This window comes from Aedes aegypti, chromosome 2 (genome assembly GCF_002204515.2).
Source record: "Aedes aegypti strain LVP_AGWG chromosome 2, AaegL5.0 Primary Assembly, whole genome shotgun sequence".
Classification (NCBI taxonomy): Eukaryota; Metazoa; Arthropoda; class Insecta; order Diptera; family Culicidae; genus Aedes; species Aedes aegypti.
The window spans coordinates 337,143,032-337,163,057 of record NC_035108.1 but is presented as its reverse complement, the minus strand read 5'-3'; the positions used below and the strand labels follow the sequence as shown (position 1 = coordinate 337,163,057).

The following is a 20,026-nucleotide window of genomic DNA, read 5'->3' as shown; positions in this document are numbered from 1 at the left end:
GATCTATGGGAGCGGTCAAAAAGGGGGGCAGGGGTACATGACGTGTGCCGTAGATAAACGTGTGATGATCATCCTGCTGATAACTGGTATCTGGGCCGGTTCTGTTTCAACTTTATTTCGCTGTAATCTACACCATTTCGTCAACGCGCTACCGACAGTTGCGACAAGTTAGCTGAACGCGATAGGCTTGTGGACGTGATTTTACTCGTTTCACGTGAAGTTTCATTACATATTTTGTTCCGGCAGCCGTCATGCTCCTCACCGGACATCACCCTCAGACCGGAAGTTGGTCGATGAAGTGGATCAAATTTTTCCTCTTCATGACCAACGTGATGTTCGTTGTAAGTTTGGTGGCGATTGGCTTTGTTGGGGAATCGAATTGACGCTTATCTGCTTTCTAGTTCGTTGGGATTCTTGTAATTTCGACGGGTGCCGCAGTGCGATCGGTTTACAGTGATTTTACCGCCTTTGTTGATGAGCAGTTCTACTCACCTGCGTGTATGTTCATCGTTGTGGGCGTGATAACGGTTGCAATTGCGACGTTCGGATTCATTGGGACAATCCGGGAGAGCTCCCTGCTGATCAATATAGTAAGTGCATCAAGTAAGGCTTTATCATGGTTTTACAGTATGTCCCATATAAAATGCGAAAATCATAATGTTTTACGGCAGTTTTCATGTGGAAAAAGAAAACGTATCGTATATTAATGACAATTGATTTGTTTAACGATCAACGCTCCGTCATCATAATCATCGTCATCATCGAAACCTCAAAAGCAGTTTTTTCTGTTCATAACTAAAAATTATTCGATGAAATTGTGTTCACTGTGTTTCGGTTGGAGAATGGAAAACAGCGAACACATTTTCCTGTAAATTTTCCCCTTGCAAGAAAGGATTTGCAAGTCTACCTTCTAATGTTATCATGCACTCTTCGAGTTCCATACCTTTATGATGAAAGTGATATCTTTCTGAGAACTATGAGCCTTAAGTTGTCTCTAACCAAAAGAACAAATTTGTTCTTCAAGATGATCGTATATGTATATCTCAGTATTCACTTTTTATTACACTTTTAAGAATAATTAAGGTACATAAAACCCAAATGCTACAATACCATAATCATGGCAAATGTTTTTATTGTAACAATGAAAAACACGCTCTTCCAAACCTTTAAAATCTTCTGAGACCGAACAAACTTATATTTTCAACTCTTACCTGATACTTGATAGGCTACAATTCGGTACGGTCTTCTACACTGCACAGTGATTCAGGAATCAGTTTTACGCGGAAAGATGCATTTTGAGCTTTAGAAAGAAACATTAGACGAAAATGGTCTTCTACAAAGTTGTTTGCATTAGTTAAGCCCTTTGTTTGGTGTTATTGAAAATTAGGGTGGACCACATTTTCATAGAAAGTGTGTAACTAACTTTCTTATTTGTAGAAATTAAATTATACATGCTTCAGCAAAGTTGTAAAACATTCAATTTCAAGCAACTTTGCCAAAAAAAGTTTTTTTGTATCTCTTAAATTGACCGATTTAGAGCTTTTTTTCCTATGGTGACATAGGTTGGTCCGAACAAAACTGGTTTTCTTGCTCTAGCGTTTCCAATTCAAATATCTCATTGAAGTTAGTAGATGAAAAAACCGAATTTAGTACTATACCATTTAATTCCACTAGAGTTTGTATCCTTTGGCAGATACGCGTATTTCGACCTCAACTGTAAGGCCGTCTTCAGTGTCGTGTACTAGACTCGACTAGTACACGACACTGAAGACGGCCTTACAATTGAGGTCGAAATACGCGTATCTGTCAAAGGATACAAACTCTAGTGGAATTAAATGGTATACAGTGCCCGAAATTCCTATAAGTGCATGACCATTTTTCACCGGCACATGTAGTATGAAAGTCCAATACTTCAATAAATCATCTCTGCTTTTAGGTATTCGGATAATATGATATTTCTACCAACTACTAAGACTTTTCTTTCAAACAGTTTGGAATGAAGAGGAAAAAACGGGATTTGAGTATGGAAATTCTTATAAGCGCACCTTTATTTTCAGATCATAAAAAATCATATCACAAGAACACAACAACTTTAGTACTTGGTTTGTTTACCATTTTTCAGAATTGTTTCATAAATTCGTTTCGGCATTGAATCGACGAGGTTCTGCAGCATTGTCAAAGGAATTTTACGCCACTCCTCTCTAACAGCTGCTTCCAGCTCTCGAACTGATCCGAACTGCCGTCCTCCACTGTAAACCCGTCTTGCGAGGATTCCCCAAAGATTTTCGATTGGGTTTAGGTCCGGACTCCGCGCTGGCCAATCCATAACTGGGATGTCCCGCTCCAAAAACCATTGTTTGGAGGCCTTGCTGACATGGATCGCAGCGTTATCTTGTTGAAAAACAAATTCGTTTTCCATCACATCCTCCGTAAATGGGATCAAAACACTGTCCAGAAGCTCAACATAGTTTTCGGACTTCATTCTGTTAGTAATTGTTGCAATCGGGGTTTTACCTCTACGTGAAAATGCAGCCCAGACCATCAAACTTCCTCCACCGAAATTTCTGCTCAGCTTCACTTGCGGATCCTTCCGAAGATCGTGCCAATAATACGCGCAGCAGTCAGGACCATCAAGATTAAACTTCTTCTCGTCGGAAAAAATCACGTTGTTCCATTCCCGCTTCCAAGACATATGGTTTCTGGCAAAATCCAGTCTTGCCTGAACATGCCTCGGAGTAAGGTTGGGTTTTTTGGCCTTTTTCGTGTACACCATGTGTCCAGATCCACGTAGTATTTGAGATACTCGCCTTGTTGTGATGGAAAGACCCAATTCCTTCTTAATACCGGATGAATCCAGCTCCCCGGCTTCACCAAGCTGGATAATTCGGTTCCTCTCACGGTTGGTGATCTTGGAGTTGCCCTTGTTTTTCTTCCGGATGCCGTAATTCTCACCTTTCTTCAGGAAATTTCGCACGACCGTCTCTCCTCTACCGATCCTCTTGGCGATTGCACGGTTACTTTGGCCAACATCCTTCAATTCAAGGATTAATCTTCGCTCCGTTTCGTCCAAGAACTTTCCTTTCGGCATCTTGAAAACTGTCAACAAACAACACTGTGCACGAATCGCAAAACTTTCCGCACGCATCCGTTTACATCGGCAGCAAAAGAAAATGACAAGTTTTTGTAGTGTGAGTGAAGCAAACACAAATGGCGTTAGCTTGGACACTGTGCGCTTATAGGAATTTCCTGGCCAAAAAATGATATTTTTATTTCACAAAATCGAAAAATTATTAATTTTGACTGTCTTTCATACAACCAAGTGGAAATATAGTAAATATCATTTTAGTAACAGATCGTCAATGTTTTATGTAATAACTAGTCGCAAATGTTGAAAAATGCATGTGCGCTTATAGGAATTTCGGCCACTGTAGTACTAAATTCGGTTTTTTCATCTACTTATAGGTATTCTACTATACAGCTCGAAGATTTATTATCATTGAAGTAATCTATGAAACACTTTTAGAGCTTTGAAAAATGTGTAATTTGGTGAGTGAAGAAACTCGCAATCTTCTTCCGTTTGGGAATTATTGTTGTTTTTCTCACAAAACCATGCCTACTTTGATTGTGAATATCTCTGATTGGGGCAAACATAGAAAATATCTTTTTACGGCATTCAAAAGACAAAATAAAATTGCATATTATATCAAATATTACAGATGTGTTATTTTTGTAAATCTAATAAAGTGCCTTTAAAAACAAATGACTTTTATCACAAAAACTCTAAAAACTTTTGAACTAAAATAGATATCAACAATCTTTATGCATGAAAATTTGCATTTTGTTAAGTTCTAAAATTCGTTGATAAACGACTTTGACGTTTTCGTCTAATGTTTTATTCTAAAGCTCAAAATGCATCTTTCCGCGTAAAACTACTTTCTTGACCATAGTGCTCTGGGCTCGGTCCAGGGCCAATTGCTTCCAGTCGCCCTGAACGTTAAGTCCTCCTCAACTGCAAAAATCCATCGTATGATAAATCTAGATCGTCTTTTTGGAAATAATGCAATTAAATTGCATCTTGCCGTATTCTTAATTCGTCGTATCGTTTCCATTTCTGTCGTAATCAGTTTTCAGATTCGTGTCACAACTAACGGCACACTGTGATATAGTGAGTGGTCAAAATACAACATATCAACGGTATATTAAAATGTTTTACTAGAATATTTAGATCTACGGGCATCTCCCTCCATTCATTCCCAACTAACAATTTTAGCGCTATAAGCCAAGATTATTTGCTTTGTGCTGTATAACAGTTGAATTGAAGCAGCGAACGCAGCAAAAAATGAAAGCTGTCAAAAATAGAACGATTAGCGTTAATACAGCTGTAACGCAAACGTTTTGCAGCTACAAATCATAGCTGAATAAATTTCGTCAGTTATCGCTTTTGCTGCTTCCACTAAGCTGTAACTCAACACCGTAAAAGATAGCAACCTAATGATGTGGAATAAAACTCGCCATCATCAATCCGGCTGCTTCTATACAATATGATTTGTTATGCTGCTCAATATATATTTAAGAAGCGCTTTGTCGTCAGTTATACAGCGAGCATACAGCAGTAAGCTGTAAAACAACAACTTGTGGCGCATCTACTCAGCTTGTTGAATGTAAACATTGCGTTTGACGTTTCGCACCCTTTTACAGCCTGATGAAGTGGTGTAAGCGCGGCTATGACATCTTTTACGATCATTATAAAATATTGTGTGAACCGTTTTCGATGTAGAACAAAACAGTGTGTTTTCTTTGCCTTTCGATATAGACTGTGGTGGCAACAAGGACAGCGTCGAGACTTGTGGATGCAGAGATCGTGAGTTCGATTCCAAGCGGTGGCAGGTAACGTTTGGGAACATTAAATTCCGATACTTATGATATGAATTCCGGAAGCTGTGAAACAGCTTGAAAATATTATTTAATCGATAATACAGCGAAGCTGTATAATAATTATTCAACAGTTGCGAAATGGTTGAGAAAGCGCCTTCCGAAGATGTGACACAGCTACTTGTCTTATAACTGTCGAGATAGAGCAATGATCGGTATGAATAAGAGCTGCCAACACAGCTTAAAAGTAGCTGAGTAGATTCGCCAGATTTGTTGGTAAAAGGATCGCATAGAAGCTTTCGGTCGTATGTACAGCACCTTTATTCAGCATTAAGCCGTATAAAGAGGGTCTAGAGAATGTTTACATTTGCACTACATGTTAGTTGGGTTAAGCATGATGAAACATATTAATTTCCTTCAAAATTTTTTATTCACCATCAAAATACAGCCCAAACATATAAACACAATTCCTTTTGGCTGAACAATCATGACAACTGCTCACAGCGTTAGCGTTAGCGTTAGCGTAGTTACGGTATACTTCGTAGATTGGATACTAGCAACATTCATGTTTGTTTTTAATAATCTCATCCTGACTACTTTCAAGAACAAGACAGGGGAGTATACCTTGTTCAAGTCATAAACAAGAATACTAAAAGCATGAATATCGCTATTCCCGGCCACGCCCATCTTTACCGTAACTTGGGATAGGGGAAGGAAATGTTGATGTAGCACTTACTTAATGAGAGGCCACCGACTCAGCGACACCCTCATAAGTGCTACGGAGTTGGAGGTTGGGGAAGGTATATTGTCAGGATTCGCCTAGAAAGCTGGCGATAGACCATAAATATTTGTTGTTTAAGCGTTTTCATATTAATCTTTTGAATGCCGGCAATCAAAAGAGAGAACAATAGCTTATTTATAGTATAAATAGTATTTCGCGAAATGCTTGTCGATTGTGCAGTAATATTTTTGCTCAATAACCAGTAAAAAGCAAAACCGATCTCTCCAGGGTCATCGGATTGTATAAAATAACGATACGCGTAAAAAAAAAATAAAAAAAATCGTACTGGGTGGTACTGTATTTTTAGATAATCGAAAAACGAAAGGAAGCGCGTTCGAACTAAACACCCTAGGATAACACAGTCGGTTTTTCTGCTCAAAATTATACGAAAAGCAGAATCGATCCCTCCAGGGTCATCGAACGGTTAAAAAGCATCCACAACCGATTGTTAGTTGCGTAACACCCGCCCGGGCAGAATGCGCAATCTGAACATAATTATCAAACTCCGAAAATAACATTTTCCGTTCAAGGAACGATTAGAAGTTCCACGACGCGGACAAAAACGATCCGGAAGGCTCACAAAAAAAAAGTATCATACTGGAACAAACTCACCGGATTGATTCTCTAAATTTATGTGCTGCCTGTCACTTCCGGATGGTTCGGTGAACTTAGGGCAGCCAAAAACCAATAGTACTGAGGACACAAATCAAACAAATCACTTTTTCATTTTTCACTTTTCACTATTCCATTTCTGAATGTAAAAACTGTCCTGCTTGAGCTTCACGAAGCACTACCCAGCAAGACGCTCCAAAACAGGAAAAAAAAAATCTCCGGCGACGAAAACATGCGCGAAACCGTCAACAATCATGACAACTGCTCACAGTGCAGCGAAAACAAAACGATTAAAGGAGCCGTTTTCTACACCGAGCATCGCGCACACATTGATGCGCTCAAGCCTTTTTTCTCAGTACGACGGATTGAACTTGGTTTACTTTATCAAATATACGCGGTCGTTAAGGAAATTTCATAAAATTTCGTGAATTATAGAAAGGTTTACGGCGTGTAATTGGACTGAAATCCTTCAGTGAAGAAGTACGAAGGTTTTCCATAGTGTAAATAAGTGCCCGGCGAAGTAAGTCACACAAGGGGGCGGGAAGAAACTTGTATCGTAAAGTAGTGTGACTCAGTCGATCGCAAAACATTTCTCTCAAATCGTGTTCGTCCATGCGATTTCGATAAAAAAAAGTGCAAAGTGGATAATTGAACTGAAGCTATTTATCGAAACACAGTAGTTTTATTGCATTTTTGATGTATGATTGTACGAAACATAACATCTTTCACAAAATTACACTTGGAAAATGAATCTATGTTGCAGGTAAGTTTGATTATCCACCATAGTGGAACATATTAAGATTTATACGACGAATAATAGCGATTACAACTAAGTAGAACGAAACCCTACCGTGAATTTAATTTTCGTTTGCAGTTTATGGGATTCAGCTGGTTGCGAGATTTCTGCTGTCATGAACTGTCACTGTGAGCCCGGATCTCAAAGAGTGGACAAATATATTTTTGATTATTGGATATTTTTGATTTCGGTTGAAAATTAATTTAAATTTTCGGTTGAAAATTAATTCCTTTACGTCAAGAAGCAATGTTACGATAGCACCTTTTATTTTGTTTGGATATTAAGTATTGAAACACGCATTTTTTACTTTATAACCTTCCAGTCGTTGCGCGTTTTTCCACCGTCAGAACCACCGCGTTGGTGTTTTGAACGAAAAGCGAGGTTTTTTCAGCAGTGTTCTACAAAATACAACAGCGCAACGACTGAAGTGTTAAACAAATGAAAATAAAATGCACAGAAAACTATGGCCCTTTTCCCATGATTGTTCAGCAAGATCGAAGGTGCACAACAAAAGAAAACTAACAATTCTCCTCAAGCCTACCTTGGTTGTCGTTGATGAGCTGGAGTTATCTTGCAGTTTGGAAAAGTTTTGTTTCATTTTTCGTGTGTAGTATCTGTGCCTCCATCCCAGGTCTTCGTTAAGTAGTACCTAGCTGAGAGAGACTCGCGAAGAGGAAAAATAGGGGTAAGTGTACTAGTTTTGGACACCCTATGGAAAAATATTGTTTATTTATGAATCAAAAGACCTTTGGTTACTGTCAATACATCAAACAAAAGCTTTCAAACCATGCTCAGCTAGGAATACATAAAAACTAATCAGAAACTTTGTTTTTGTATTAAAAATGGTGGTGGCGAATACTGGACCACTTACACCAGTATTCGCCACGATTTTAATTTCAGTTCCTGAATTCGCCATTTACGTTGATTTCTTATGAAGGGTGGCGAATCAGGAACAGGTGGCGAAAAATAGGTGCAAAGGAGCAAAAATTTTAAGGAAAATGATTTTTTTCTATTATTTTCTGAGAAAATTTTGCGGTTTCCAAGAATGTTTCCGTATCATCTTAAAGCAATTTAGCGAACACTGAACAATTGGAAACCATATATGTAGTAAAACGGTTAAAACCTGGAGTGGCGAATAACTGGTACATGGGAATACCGGTACACCTTCCCTATCAACGTCATATGCAGCCCAGATTTCGCTGTCACGAAACGTCAAATGCAGCCCGTCGTTTTCATGGCTGAAAAAGTGAAAAGTATTGTATTCAAAATAAACTATTATGAAAAACCTCAGTCATCGGATCAGTTTTTCCAAAGATGCTGAAAAATGTAAAGATAAGACTAGTTATTTCTAATGTCTACTACGTTTTCTGGTATGAAATTTCACTCAAAATGCCGTTTATGCTTCGATGTGATGCAAACTCAAAAGTTTTTTGCTGAGATGGTCATGTGAGAGCTTGCACGGCTTGCGCAGGATTGATATAAACACAGAGTGGAATAAGAAAAAACTCAGCAATCGCAGAAAAAGAAGACCGTCTCCGCGAGTCTCGTCTCAGGTACCTTGTACTACTCTGAGAGAGAGAGGAGACAGCTCGCTTAGATTGCGAGCTCCCAAAACTCAAGGGAACCTGTCACATACTGTAACTGGAAAACCAACACATTCGGAGGGCAGAACGTGAAAAAGCGTCAAAATTCAAGTGAACGTAATTAAGATTTCTAGCTGTTTTTCGATGATTTCACATTTTGAAAAGTAGAATACCTAAATATAGGGAGCCGGATCCTATTCTTGGCACTTTTGATTCACTTCGGCAGTGGGGTTTTTTGAAAGCTACAGAACTCATATTCGGCCACAATATGCGTCATACTGAAGTTCTTTTTGCTGCCAAGTTTCAGACAATTCGGCCGAGAAAAAACCCCATGCCAAAGTGAATCATGGAAGTGCCCAAGTGGTTCTGCATCCTAGTTGTGTGTTGACGAACTGCTCATTTTTAATAGTGAACAACATGAAGTAAATATAATTTTGACCAAAATTAGTCCATCTTACCATCATGCACTACCCAAGAATTGAAAAAAAAGAAGTTGTTTTTACTCAAATTTTGATAAACTGCATTTAGTTTTTACCCACGGTTGGGTTGTTTTGCTTTACTCGCAACAGCAATGTTGTCAAAAACAGAGAGAGACGCACCGACCCAGCGTCGAAGTTCAATGGAATAAGCCAAATTAGGGTTCTTTCGTTAAGTTGTTTTAACCCATCACGGAGACTTCGAAAGCTAACGCTGGGTAGATTTTTTTTTTTTTTGCACTGAGTTGATTGTTTTGCCGCTATCAAATGGAAACAACCTAATGATAGGTACACGGTGCTCCCCTGACCGTTATTATCAGAAAAAAATCTCCATCAAATCTGTGCTCACCAGTCGATTTCTATAGCTAAGCTGCATGTCTGGGCAAAATTTAAAAAAAATCGTAGGGCCCGTTTTGAAGTTACGCCCTTTTGAATGTGTAAGTCCCCTAATTCAAAGGAAACCTGATATATTTTAACGAGTTTTCATTGACCGTGGTTATCAGAATAGATATAATATTAAAATTTGAATCAAAGTTGGTTTATATACTTATTTGTAACTTCTGGGAGGAGTTTTGAATGAGAAGATAGACAAAATGAGAGTTACGTCCTATTGCAAGTGTAACCATTGCAAACACTAATTTCCAATAGATTAATTAGGCATTCTTTTAAGCAGGCATTCCGTTAAGCATGTGTAAATGTTTTCAATGACACATTGCACTTATATGTTGCCAATATCTTTCACACTTGATCATTTTTTCAAAGGCTCAAGCGCTCTTAGGCATTACGGAGCAATTTTCGTGTCATTATTATTATTCATAAATTATTTCTATGGCCCAACTAGCTACCTTGGGCCTTCCTTAGCCGAGTGGTTAAAGTCCGCGACTACAAAGCGAATCCATGCTGGAGGTGTTTGAGTTCAATTTCCGGTTGGTCCAGGATCTTTTCGTAATGAAAATTTTCTGAAAATACTTGAAATATGTTTGAGAAAAGTAAGAAACATGCGTTATTATTTGGTTTCATTGAATTTGAAATCATAACACTTTCAGAGCTTTATGTTACATGTCTCCCTTGAAAATCAAACTCTCTTGAGAAGGTTCTTTACTTCCGAATTATAACCGAATTATAGCTCCGAATTTCATTAACCCGAGTGTCATCACCCTGAACGCACTATTACACTGAATGCTATTGTTTCGAATATATAATCACCTTGCATGACATTGTCCCGTGATAATGGAATTCGAAGTAATGCCATTCTAGAAACTGGAACTTGCGGAGATAGTCTTCGGGTATTCGGGGTAATGGAATTCAAAGCCCCTTGATTGTATTTTGAAAAGCCCCTTGATAATTTTAAAATGATATATAAAATATGGTAAAAACAGAGTTGTTCATGGATTTAACGTAAATCCCAGTTTTGATGACCGGACAATCGTAAACTGTTCTGTGGCCCTGTTGATAACCTGCTGGTCTACCTACCAGAATATGGTTTTGTGTAGGATTACAAACTGAAGATTTCCATGTAAACTTTTATTTGTTTTCGATCGCAGACTGTGCTTGTGAAGTAAAGAAGCACCAGCTGCTATGACTCATCACAAACGCTTCACAAAGTTTTCCAAATTGACAAAGACAAACATTCATAATTAGGCTCTGTAAATGCAACAATTTTGAACTCTATTAAACAAAATAAAACGGATGTTCTAAACTTTGCATTTCTTCCATTTGTATCGCTACTTTCTACGTTGTTAATTTTATTTTATTCCATACACTGCTACCCATAACCGAAAACATAACTCGTGAAGTATTCCTTGACGTATACTTCGCTTAGATGTACAACAGGCAACAATCAATTTCATGTAAAATAATCTGAATCGTGAGTACATGGGTTCACCAAACTAGCCAGAATATTGTGCTACAAGAACTAATTTGGTTACATGATGAAATTAGCTCCGTAATACCTTAAAACACTTGAGCCCATGGAAAATCAGTTGATTGTGAAATACTTTGGTGGCATATAAGTACAATGTGCCATTGAACACATTTGAATATGCTCAGAGGTATAAGAATGCCTATCTAATCTAGTTAAAATTAGTGTTTCAATGGTTACACTTCCAAAAGAGCGTAACCAATTTTTTTGATCTTTTCATTCAAAACCCATTCCAGAAGTTACAAATAACTATATAAACCAATTTTGATTCAAATTTTAATATTATATCTATTCTGATAATCACGGCCAATGAAAATTTGCATTACGAAAAGATCCTGGACCGACCGGAAATTGAACTCAAACACCTCCAGCATGGATTCGCTTTGTAGCCACGGACTTTAACCACTCGGCTAAGGAAGGCCCAAGGTAGCTAGTTGGGCTTGCTCCGTAATGTCTTAGAGCGCTTGAGCCTTTGGAAAAATGATCAATTGTGAAAGACTTTGGCGACATGTTAGTGCAATGTGTCATTGAAAACATTTACACATGCTTAACGGAATGCCTGCTCAAAAGAATGCCTAACTAATCTAGGTAAAATTAGTATTTTAATGGTTACACTTCCAAAAGGGCGTAACCAATTTTTTTGATCTTCTCATTCAAAACACATTCCAGAAGTTACAAATAACTATATAAACCAACTTTGATTCAAATTTTAATATTATATCTATTCTGATAATCACGGCCAATGAAAACTCGTTTAAATATCTCAGATTTCCTTTGAATTAGTGGACTTACATATTCAAAAGGGCGTAACTTCAAAACGGGCCCTACGATTTTTAAAAAAAAATTGCCCAGACATGCAGCTTAGCTATAGAAATCGACTGGTGAGCACAGATTTGATGGAGACTTTTTTCTGATAATAACGGTCAGGGGAGCACCGTGAGGTATATATCTGTTAACCCAAATTTGGGTTATCCCACGGAAGAGCCGAATTGCGTCAAAAGAAGTCAAAGTTGGGTTGATTTGCGGCTCTGTGTAGAAAACATGCCAGCTGTTAGCAAGACGGGTTCAGCTCCTCCTGGCTATCCATGCAAACTTCACTAATCGTAGGCCGATGTTGTTAATAACGGAGTGGATGCTTTACGTACCAATGCCACTATGGGCCAGGGACGCAATTAATAACTCGGTAACAAAATTAATAACTTGGTAACGAAGCATTTTCGACGTTTGGTGGCTTCGGCAAAGTTTTTTCTAACAACGAGGACCATTTACTGACAAAAACGGAAAGTCCGTAAATCGTCCGCATAGGTGGTACCACTATCTAACTTTTTACTGTGACGTTTTAGAGACTTGGCGTGTTCGGCAAAAATGTTCATTTTAATAAAATAAACAACTCTCTCGAAGACGTCAAAATTCCACAGACTACTGTTTTCGAGTTATTGACAAAATAAGACCAAATTAGTAAAAAAAAACGGATTTTTTCACCGAGTTTAACATTATTTTTTTAAGAATCATATGTTCGCGCTCACCACAGACGCGTCATCGCTGGTTGCCGCTCAATTGGAGCGTGTGGAGAGAGAGACGCTAGCTATTGTGCCATTCATCGCTGCAGTGGAATATTCCACTGCCAGTCAGCGTGCAGCCTCTACAGTTGGCGCGAAAGGAACAGCGCGCCAAACTGTATTTAGAAGCGTGCGCGGTAAATACTCAATAGTTCAATTATTGTATGCCCGTACTGTGCGCCTATATAAGGCGCACCCATTAGAATGCAAGAATTATAGTTTGTATCGTTTCCCCACCGAGTAGGCACGCTGCCTCTCGGTGGCAATAAATCAGTGAATTAGAAGTCGATTGTTTGATTAGTCGTCCGTATCCACATCAGAAAACACAACGTAGGGAAGACGTCCAGGCCGAAACACCATGTCATATAATATTTTTTGTTGATGAAAATATAGCAAACATAATTTGTAGTGGAAAAATTTTAATAATACGACGCATAAAAATTAAGAAATAATAAAAAAAAACTTGAAAAATAGAGCAATTTTTGAACCTCAATATCTCCAAAAGCGCAAAAAACCGCAAGCTCAAATTTTCAGACACCATATAACAACACTAGAAGAACCAGATGCCAAAATTTCGAAGAGGTATATTCTGGTGCTTTTAAGATTTTGTTCATTTTTCTAAGGTTTTCTTTTTATTACGCGATCAATATTTTCATGGCAAATATTTAAGTGTGATTTAAAATTAGCGGAAAAAAATACGTTTTATTTATTCATTAACTGAATATGTCTGCTCACAGTACAAGCAGGCTTCGGATTTCCTCTGGATATTCGTCTGTTGCAGTGTTTGGAAGCTTTTCATTTAAGAAAATCACCGGAATTTAAACATAAATTTAAGCTTAAAAACCTAACAGTAATCGAAGGAATCTCAAACTTTCTACCTTTGATCTGAATCCTCTGTTTCAAAACATCCAAGGATCGATTAATGATCATTTCGCTTAAAAACAAATCTTCAAGCTCACGACAAGAGATAATGTGCTCTGAAATTTTAGTAAAAATATCGACAAGAATATGCTTTATAATTTGATTTTCTGTATCAAAAATAACATATTCACAAAAAAAAACCTACTTAACTCAAGCCATGATGACGATAATTAACTGACAAACGATAAAAATTTTCATGGCATACCATATCATTTGTATCATTGAAAAACATACATGTACCCAGATTCAATCTCTTCCATCTAAATTACTCGATATAAACTCAAGGAAGTGCTCTTAAAATAATTTCATGGCTACTATGATGGCTTATTTCAGTTTTCTGTTCCATGACTCGTTATTTCTAAAAATCGATCGTCCCTTTAGAGCGACACATGAAAATTTAACTTTATTATACTAATACAATAATTAAAAAATTAATAAAATATCTCAAAAACACCAAAATATACATCTCTGAAATTTTGCCACTTGTTTCATCTATTATTGGACTATGTTGCCTGAAAATTTGAGCTTGCGATTTTTTGCGCTTTTAGAGATAGTAAGGTTCAAATATTGCTCTATTTTTTCAAGTTTATTCGTCATTTCTTAATTTTTATGCGTCGTATTATTAATTGTTTTCAACTAAAATTTGTGTTTGCCTTATTTTAATCAGCAAAAAATATTATATGACAAGGTTCTTAAGAAAAATGTCAAACTCATAAAAAAAAACATTTTTTTCACTTAGTTGGTCTTATTTTATCAATAACTTGAAAACAGTAGGCTGTGGAACTTTGACATTTTCGAAAGAGATGTTTATTTTATCAAAATGAACAACTTTGCCGAACACGCCAAGTCTCTAGAACGTCACAGTAAAAAGTTAGATTGTGGCGCCACCTATGCGAACGATTTACGAACTATCCGTTTATGTCAGAAGATGGTCCTCGTTGTTAGAAAAAACTTTGCCGAAGACACCAAATGCCGGAAATGCTTCGTTACCGAGTTATTAATTTTGTCCCGCCAGATTGCGTTCCTGGCCCATAGTGCAATGAGAGAGCGGAAAAAGTCCTCTCTTCCGACCTGCGCATTAGCGTTGCCGATGACAATTTTCACATCATGTTATGGTCATTCTCCATAGGTCTTGCTGAGACATTCGTAGAACGCATCCTTCACATCATCGGGATTACATACTGTATTTGATCTGCTTCTTGGTACCGTTTTGACTCATATTCCGAACACTTAAGGCCAACAGTGATTTCAAACGCATCTGATAGGCATAAATTTGCTGATATTTGTGAAAATTTCAATTTCTACGCAAAGTCTAACTGTTAGCTGTTGGGTGTGCCGATAAAATTGTTTATTTTACCTTGTTTAGTATTGTTTTTACGTAAAAATATAATAAAACATTTTGATTCAAATGCCGAACACTGTGTTCATTCTGTCTCATATTCCGAACACCTTGACTCAAATTCCGAACAGCACGAATAAATCGTATTCAAGGGAATAATTTTGCAAATAAATTTATCTGAGCTAGTTTTACTGCTCTTGAACTAGAGAATCATCACTACTCCAAAGGTATAAAATAGATTGGAAGACGTTAAAAAAGAATTGCAATTGACTGCAATTTCCCTGTAATTTGATGATATATTTCAGCGAAACATTTCAACCACATTGCCATACAAAAACCGAGTGTTCGAAATATGAGTCTGTTCGGAATTTGAGACAAAACGGTACCTATTTTCAAGCAGTTGGGTTGCTTAACTGCCTAGAATCAGCATGAGCTTTGCTGTTAAAAATCTCTTAGTTAGTAATAAGCATTTCCGCTGTAAAGGATATTTTCGGTATTTCTGCAAAGGATATTAAGAATTTCTTCAAAGACACTTCTAGAGATTTCTCTACGAATTCCTTTGAAGATTCCTTCAGAATTTCACCAGAAATTCATCCAAGATAATCTCTACCGTAATCCCTACTGCGATTTCTTCAAAAATTGCACTAGTATTTTCGTCAGATATTCCTCTAGGGATTCCTCCAGGGATTTCTCTAGGAATAACTTTTGATCACCGCCAGATTTTTAGGACTGGTTCCGATAGGGCTCCAATTGCTTTTAGCAAAAAACCGAACTTCAGAAATGAACTGAAATTCACGACATATTTTTAGCAGTGTACTTCAGTGCAGGAAAGTAGATCGTTTCATGACAGATTGGTATGATGAAAAACAGCCTATTACGATGAGAAATTGCAAAAAAATCATTCCGGCAACGCACAAAACAAACTCGCTTGCTTGGGCTTCAGAAAGCGCACTGCCCGGCAAGTAGGAAAACCGAGAGAAAAAATCATTCCAGTGACGCAGAAACCGAACTCACTTGCTTGGGCTCCAGAAAGCGCACTCATATCTCCATAGATTTGTTATAGGCCTCCAAAAATTCCTACAGGGTTTATTCCAAGATTTACCTCAGAAATTTCTCCAGAGGTTCCAAGAAATTATCCTATGAATTCCTTCAGTAATTCCACTACGATTTTTTCCAGAAATCATTACAGGAAATCTTTTCTTCTAGAAATTGTTGGGGAATCCCTGGAGGAATCCCTCGTCAAATGCCTGGAGAAAATCTTGAAGGTCTCTTTGGAGGGATTGCGGAGGCAATCTTTGGAGAAATTCTTGTAAAATCTGTCATAATTTGAAATCCATGTAGAGATTAATGTGAACTAATCCTTGGATAAATTCCTGAAGAAATTGATGAAAAAATCTCTGGAAGAATCCATAAAGGAGTTTCCGCAGAAATGCCTGTAAATTTCTGAAGGAATCAAGGAGGGGTAACCTGGGTAAATTTGCAGAAGGATCACAGAAGAATTGTCTGGGTAACATGCTGAAAGCGTTCCTGGAGGGATCTCGGAAGGCATATCTGGACGAATCCTTGGAGGAATCTCTTGAGAAATACCTGGATTAATCCATGGAACAATTTCTTGAGGATTCCTGTATAATTTTCTGGTGAAATCCCTTGAATATTCCTTGCAGGAATTCATGGAGAAACTTATGTAGAAATCCCTGGAGAAATCTCTGGAAGAATCCATTTAAAAAAAATCCAAATGTATTCCCTGGAGAAATCTTTAGGGTAACTTTAGTGATGGCAATGGAGCGATCCCTGGACGAATTCCTAAAGAAATTCTTGGAGGAATCCAGTTGAAATGTAATGCCATGAAGAAGAAAAAAAACATACTAGGAGGAAATTAAAAGGTAATTTCTGGAGAAATATCAGGAGAAATCCTTGAAAAAATTATCCTAGTGTAACTCCTGGAGAAATTCTTGAAAAAAAAACCTTGGATACATCTCTGCAAGAGTCCCTGAAGATATTCCTGGAGGAATCCTTGGAGGAGTCTCTAGAAGAATTTCTTGAGGAATCTCTTTAAAAAAATATCAGGATAAATCGCTTGAAGAATCTCTGGAAAAACTTCTGATAGAAACCCCGGAGCAACCCCTGGAAGTGTAGGAATCTCTGGAGATTTTACTGAAGAATTTCTTGGAGCCCTGTTTGAACTGGCCTCAAAATTGCGATTGTTGTCATAAGCTCTAAATAGTCAGCAATTAAACTTCTTTTTAGGTGAAAAACATGAAAAACAGATTCCGATTCGTCATTATAAAATTTCCCTAATTTGACCGTAGCAGAAGAGGTTCCAAACATATATGATAATGATTATGTTATGTTTAAGAAACCCAGAAAGCTAACGTGTAAACGCGTAGCTTTTCAGCAAAATCAAGCTGAGGGTTCAAATCTCACCGGTCGAGGATTTTTTGGACTGGAAATGTTTTAGACTTTTCGACGTACCTGCCACACGATATTCAAATGCAAAAATCGTCAATCGGCAAAGTAAATAACTGTAGAAGTGCTTATAAGAACACTCATCTGAGAAGCAGGCTGGTTAGGACGGAACGCCAGAATCAAAAAGAATTTTATGTTTGATATTTTGCAAGGTGTCTGTTTGAATGGATGAAACGTTATGCCTTTTTTAATTATAAAAAATAAAGTAAAAAGAAAGGAATATTTTGAAATAAAATATGTAAGACTTAAATAATTTATGAATAAGAGTTTTACATCCCATACGTTCAACAATCATTTTAAGGAACAACATGTATACAATCACCAACGACCGAATGCTTTTTCTGACTTTTGGAGAATAAAATCTACGATTTTTTAGTTTTAGTACATTAACTAGGTTATCAAAAATTATGACACAAATTAATATGGCGACGTCATGTAAGACAGTGATCAGAAATCACATTCACTTACGAAAACAATAAAAATTGTGACGCTTGTGTGTGATAAATTGAGTATGGGTTATACTGTACAACTGATGTTAAACCAATAATCGGTTTATAAAACCACATTAAACTCAGAATTGTTACTAGGGTTGAGGGAATGATTCCGATTGCTAACTGGGAGATAACTGGTGGATACTCAATTCTACTTTGCAGTACTGCGGACTACTATTGGTCGTCTTTCTACTGGAGGTCACTGCCACCCTGGTTGGGGTACATCATCGTCACGAAGTGAATGGATTTTTGGCGCAAAGTTTGAACGGCTCCCTACAGCGGTATCCATGGAACAGCCATATCCAGAAGTCGGTGGATTTCATGCAAATTGAGGTACAGCTTTGACTCTATCGAAGGTAACATATCAAGAAGATTGGGAATCATCAGCGTTGTTTGAGAAACAATCCAACTGAACATGAATAATCTTTACAAAAAAACCTTCTTGTACTGCTAGTAATTCAAACATTGTGATATGGTCTTATTGATTTCAGTAACATTTTCAATCGATGAAAAATTAATTTAAAAATAATCAATAGAATATTATTAATTAATTTGTAGAAAGTATAATCTACTACAGTAATCAATTATAGCTAATTAATTTTTATAATGGATAAACAGTGGTGAAAGCATTGCATCAAATAACGTTTATTTATCGCGACTTACAAATGAACTTAAGACCACAATTTGGGAATCCCCGCCATAAAACCGGCCATGAAAACTTAAATTTGTTATCTTCTTGATGTGCTGTCTTTGACTGAACTTATCTAGGTGCTTAATAAGTTTATCAAGCCTTTTTTCCAGAACAGTTGGAATGCTGCGGCGTCAATAACTATCAAGACTGGGAGGATGTTTTCGCCGTGGTAGATCTCGACAATGGCGATTTGGAGGCCGAGCTTCCGGCTTCGTGCTGCCGGGAATACCTGGATGGAGAGTGCGTTCCATTCAACACGGGCTGCTTCCAGAAGATGTACGCTCTGTTGAGGCATTGTTCGAAAACGGTTTTCAGCGGTCTGCTGCTCGTTGCGGGTGTACAGGTTGTATAATTTTCAGGAACCTAATAGCAAGTATACAATTTCACTTAATACTAGTTCAAACTGTTATCATTTGAATTTCAAACACAGAAAAACAGACGTAACACTATACACTTTTCGTTTTTTTGAAGCTCCTTTCCTTGTAAAGTACTGATGAATTGCATAGAATTTCAAATGTTTTTTTCGATTTAATTCATATTTATTTTCATGTTTGATTTGGGGGGGTACAATTATTCTTACATCTAAATTGGTCGGCCAAGGGCCTTTCAATCTTGGTCGTTTTGATATGGTGTTGTGGAATTTAAATTTTAATATTCTAGTTTGACAATTTGGCTCTTTGGAGCTCTGGTGATTATTAAAAATTTGATAACCTAACTACTATATACACAAGCAAAACAAAATTTGATAACCTAAGGGGAATTTCAAATGTTGAAAAATTCTGAACTGATACGGTAAATGCAATGTAAAATATTGTTAATCAAATTTTAATAATAGTCTCATTTATGTTTTCCAAATTAGCATGATAGTGCTGCTTAACACAGCACGCCAGGATATAAAAAATAAATGCATTTTTTGCAAATTACACTAAAAAAGGTCCTTTCAGTATAGAGCGATGATAATAATTTTGCTACGCTGTTTTCAGTGTTACGTATTTGTCTGTGGTTGAAGCATGAAACATTTTAACCAAATTTTGAACACACTAATAACTTTGTAAATGTTGATTCGCTAGCTATTTTAATCTCAACGGCGATGTATACCTCCAGTAAATAACACAGAACGATAAACTTCTTCCACAGATTTCGGCGGCCTTGTTTGCCTTCATTCTCGGAAAACGGATAAGACTGGTCAAAACACGATCTTCGCTGGATGCTCTCAAATACAAGACGACCGTAGGAGCTTTCGACTACAGACGACTGGCAGAACTTTCCATCGAGAAAACAAAAGGTTAAAATATGGCAATTTAATTATATAAAAATGTATATATTTTACACAATAGTTGAGATATGCAATAATAAACTCTTAGTCACCAACCACAACCTCAGACGAACAACCTCCCGAAAACACACTTTATCAACATCCCCTATCTTATCATAGCGACGATCGATTTAGATAAAATTAAAATTCGATCAAAAATACTGCAAATGTTCAATTTCGGAAGCGTTATCATATCTGGCGGA

The 20,026-nt window shown here is 37.2% G+C and overlaps 1 protein-coding gene across 1 annotated transcript; it reads left to right on the top strand.

Moving 5' to 3' along the window:
- Window positions 1–134: 134 nt before the first annotated feature.
- LOC5576442 (CD151 antigen) lies at window positions 135–19,885 on the top strand. Its single transcript, XM_001656080.2, has 5 exons — window positions 135–341; window positions 402–590; window positions 17,980–18,150; window positions 18,624–18,851; window positions 19,646–19,885. The coding sequence occupies exons 1-5, from the start codon at window positions 252–254 to the stop codon at window positions 19,796–19,798; spliced, it is 831 nt and encodes a 276-aa protein (XP_001656130.2). The 5' UTR covers window positions 135–251; the 3' UTR covers window positions 19,799–19,885.
- Window positions 19,886–20,026: the final 141 nt, after the last annotated feature.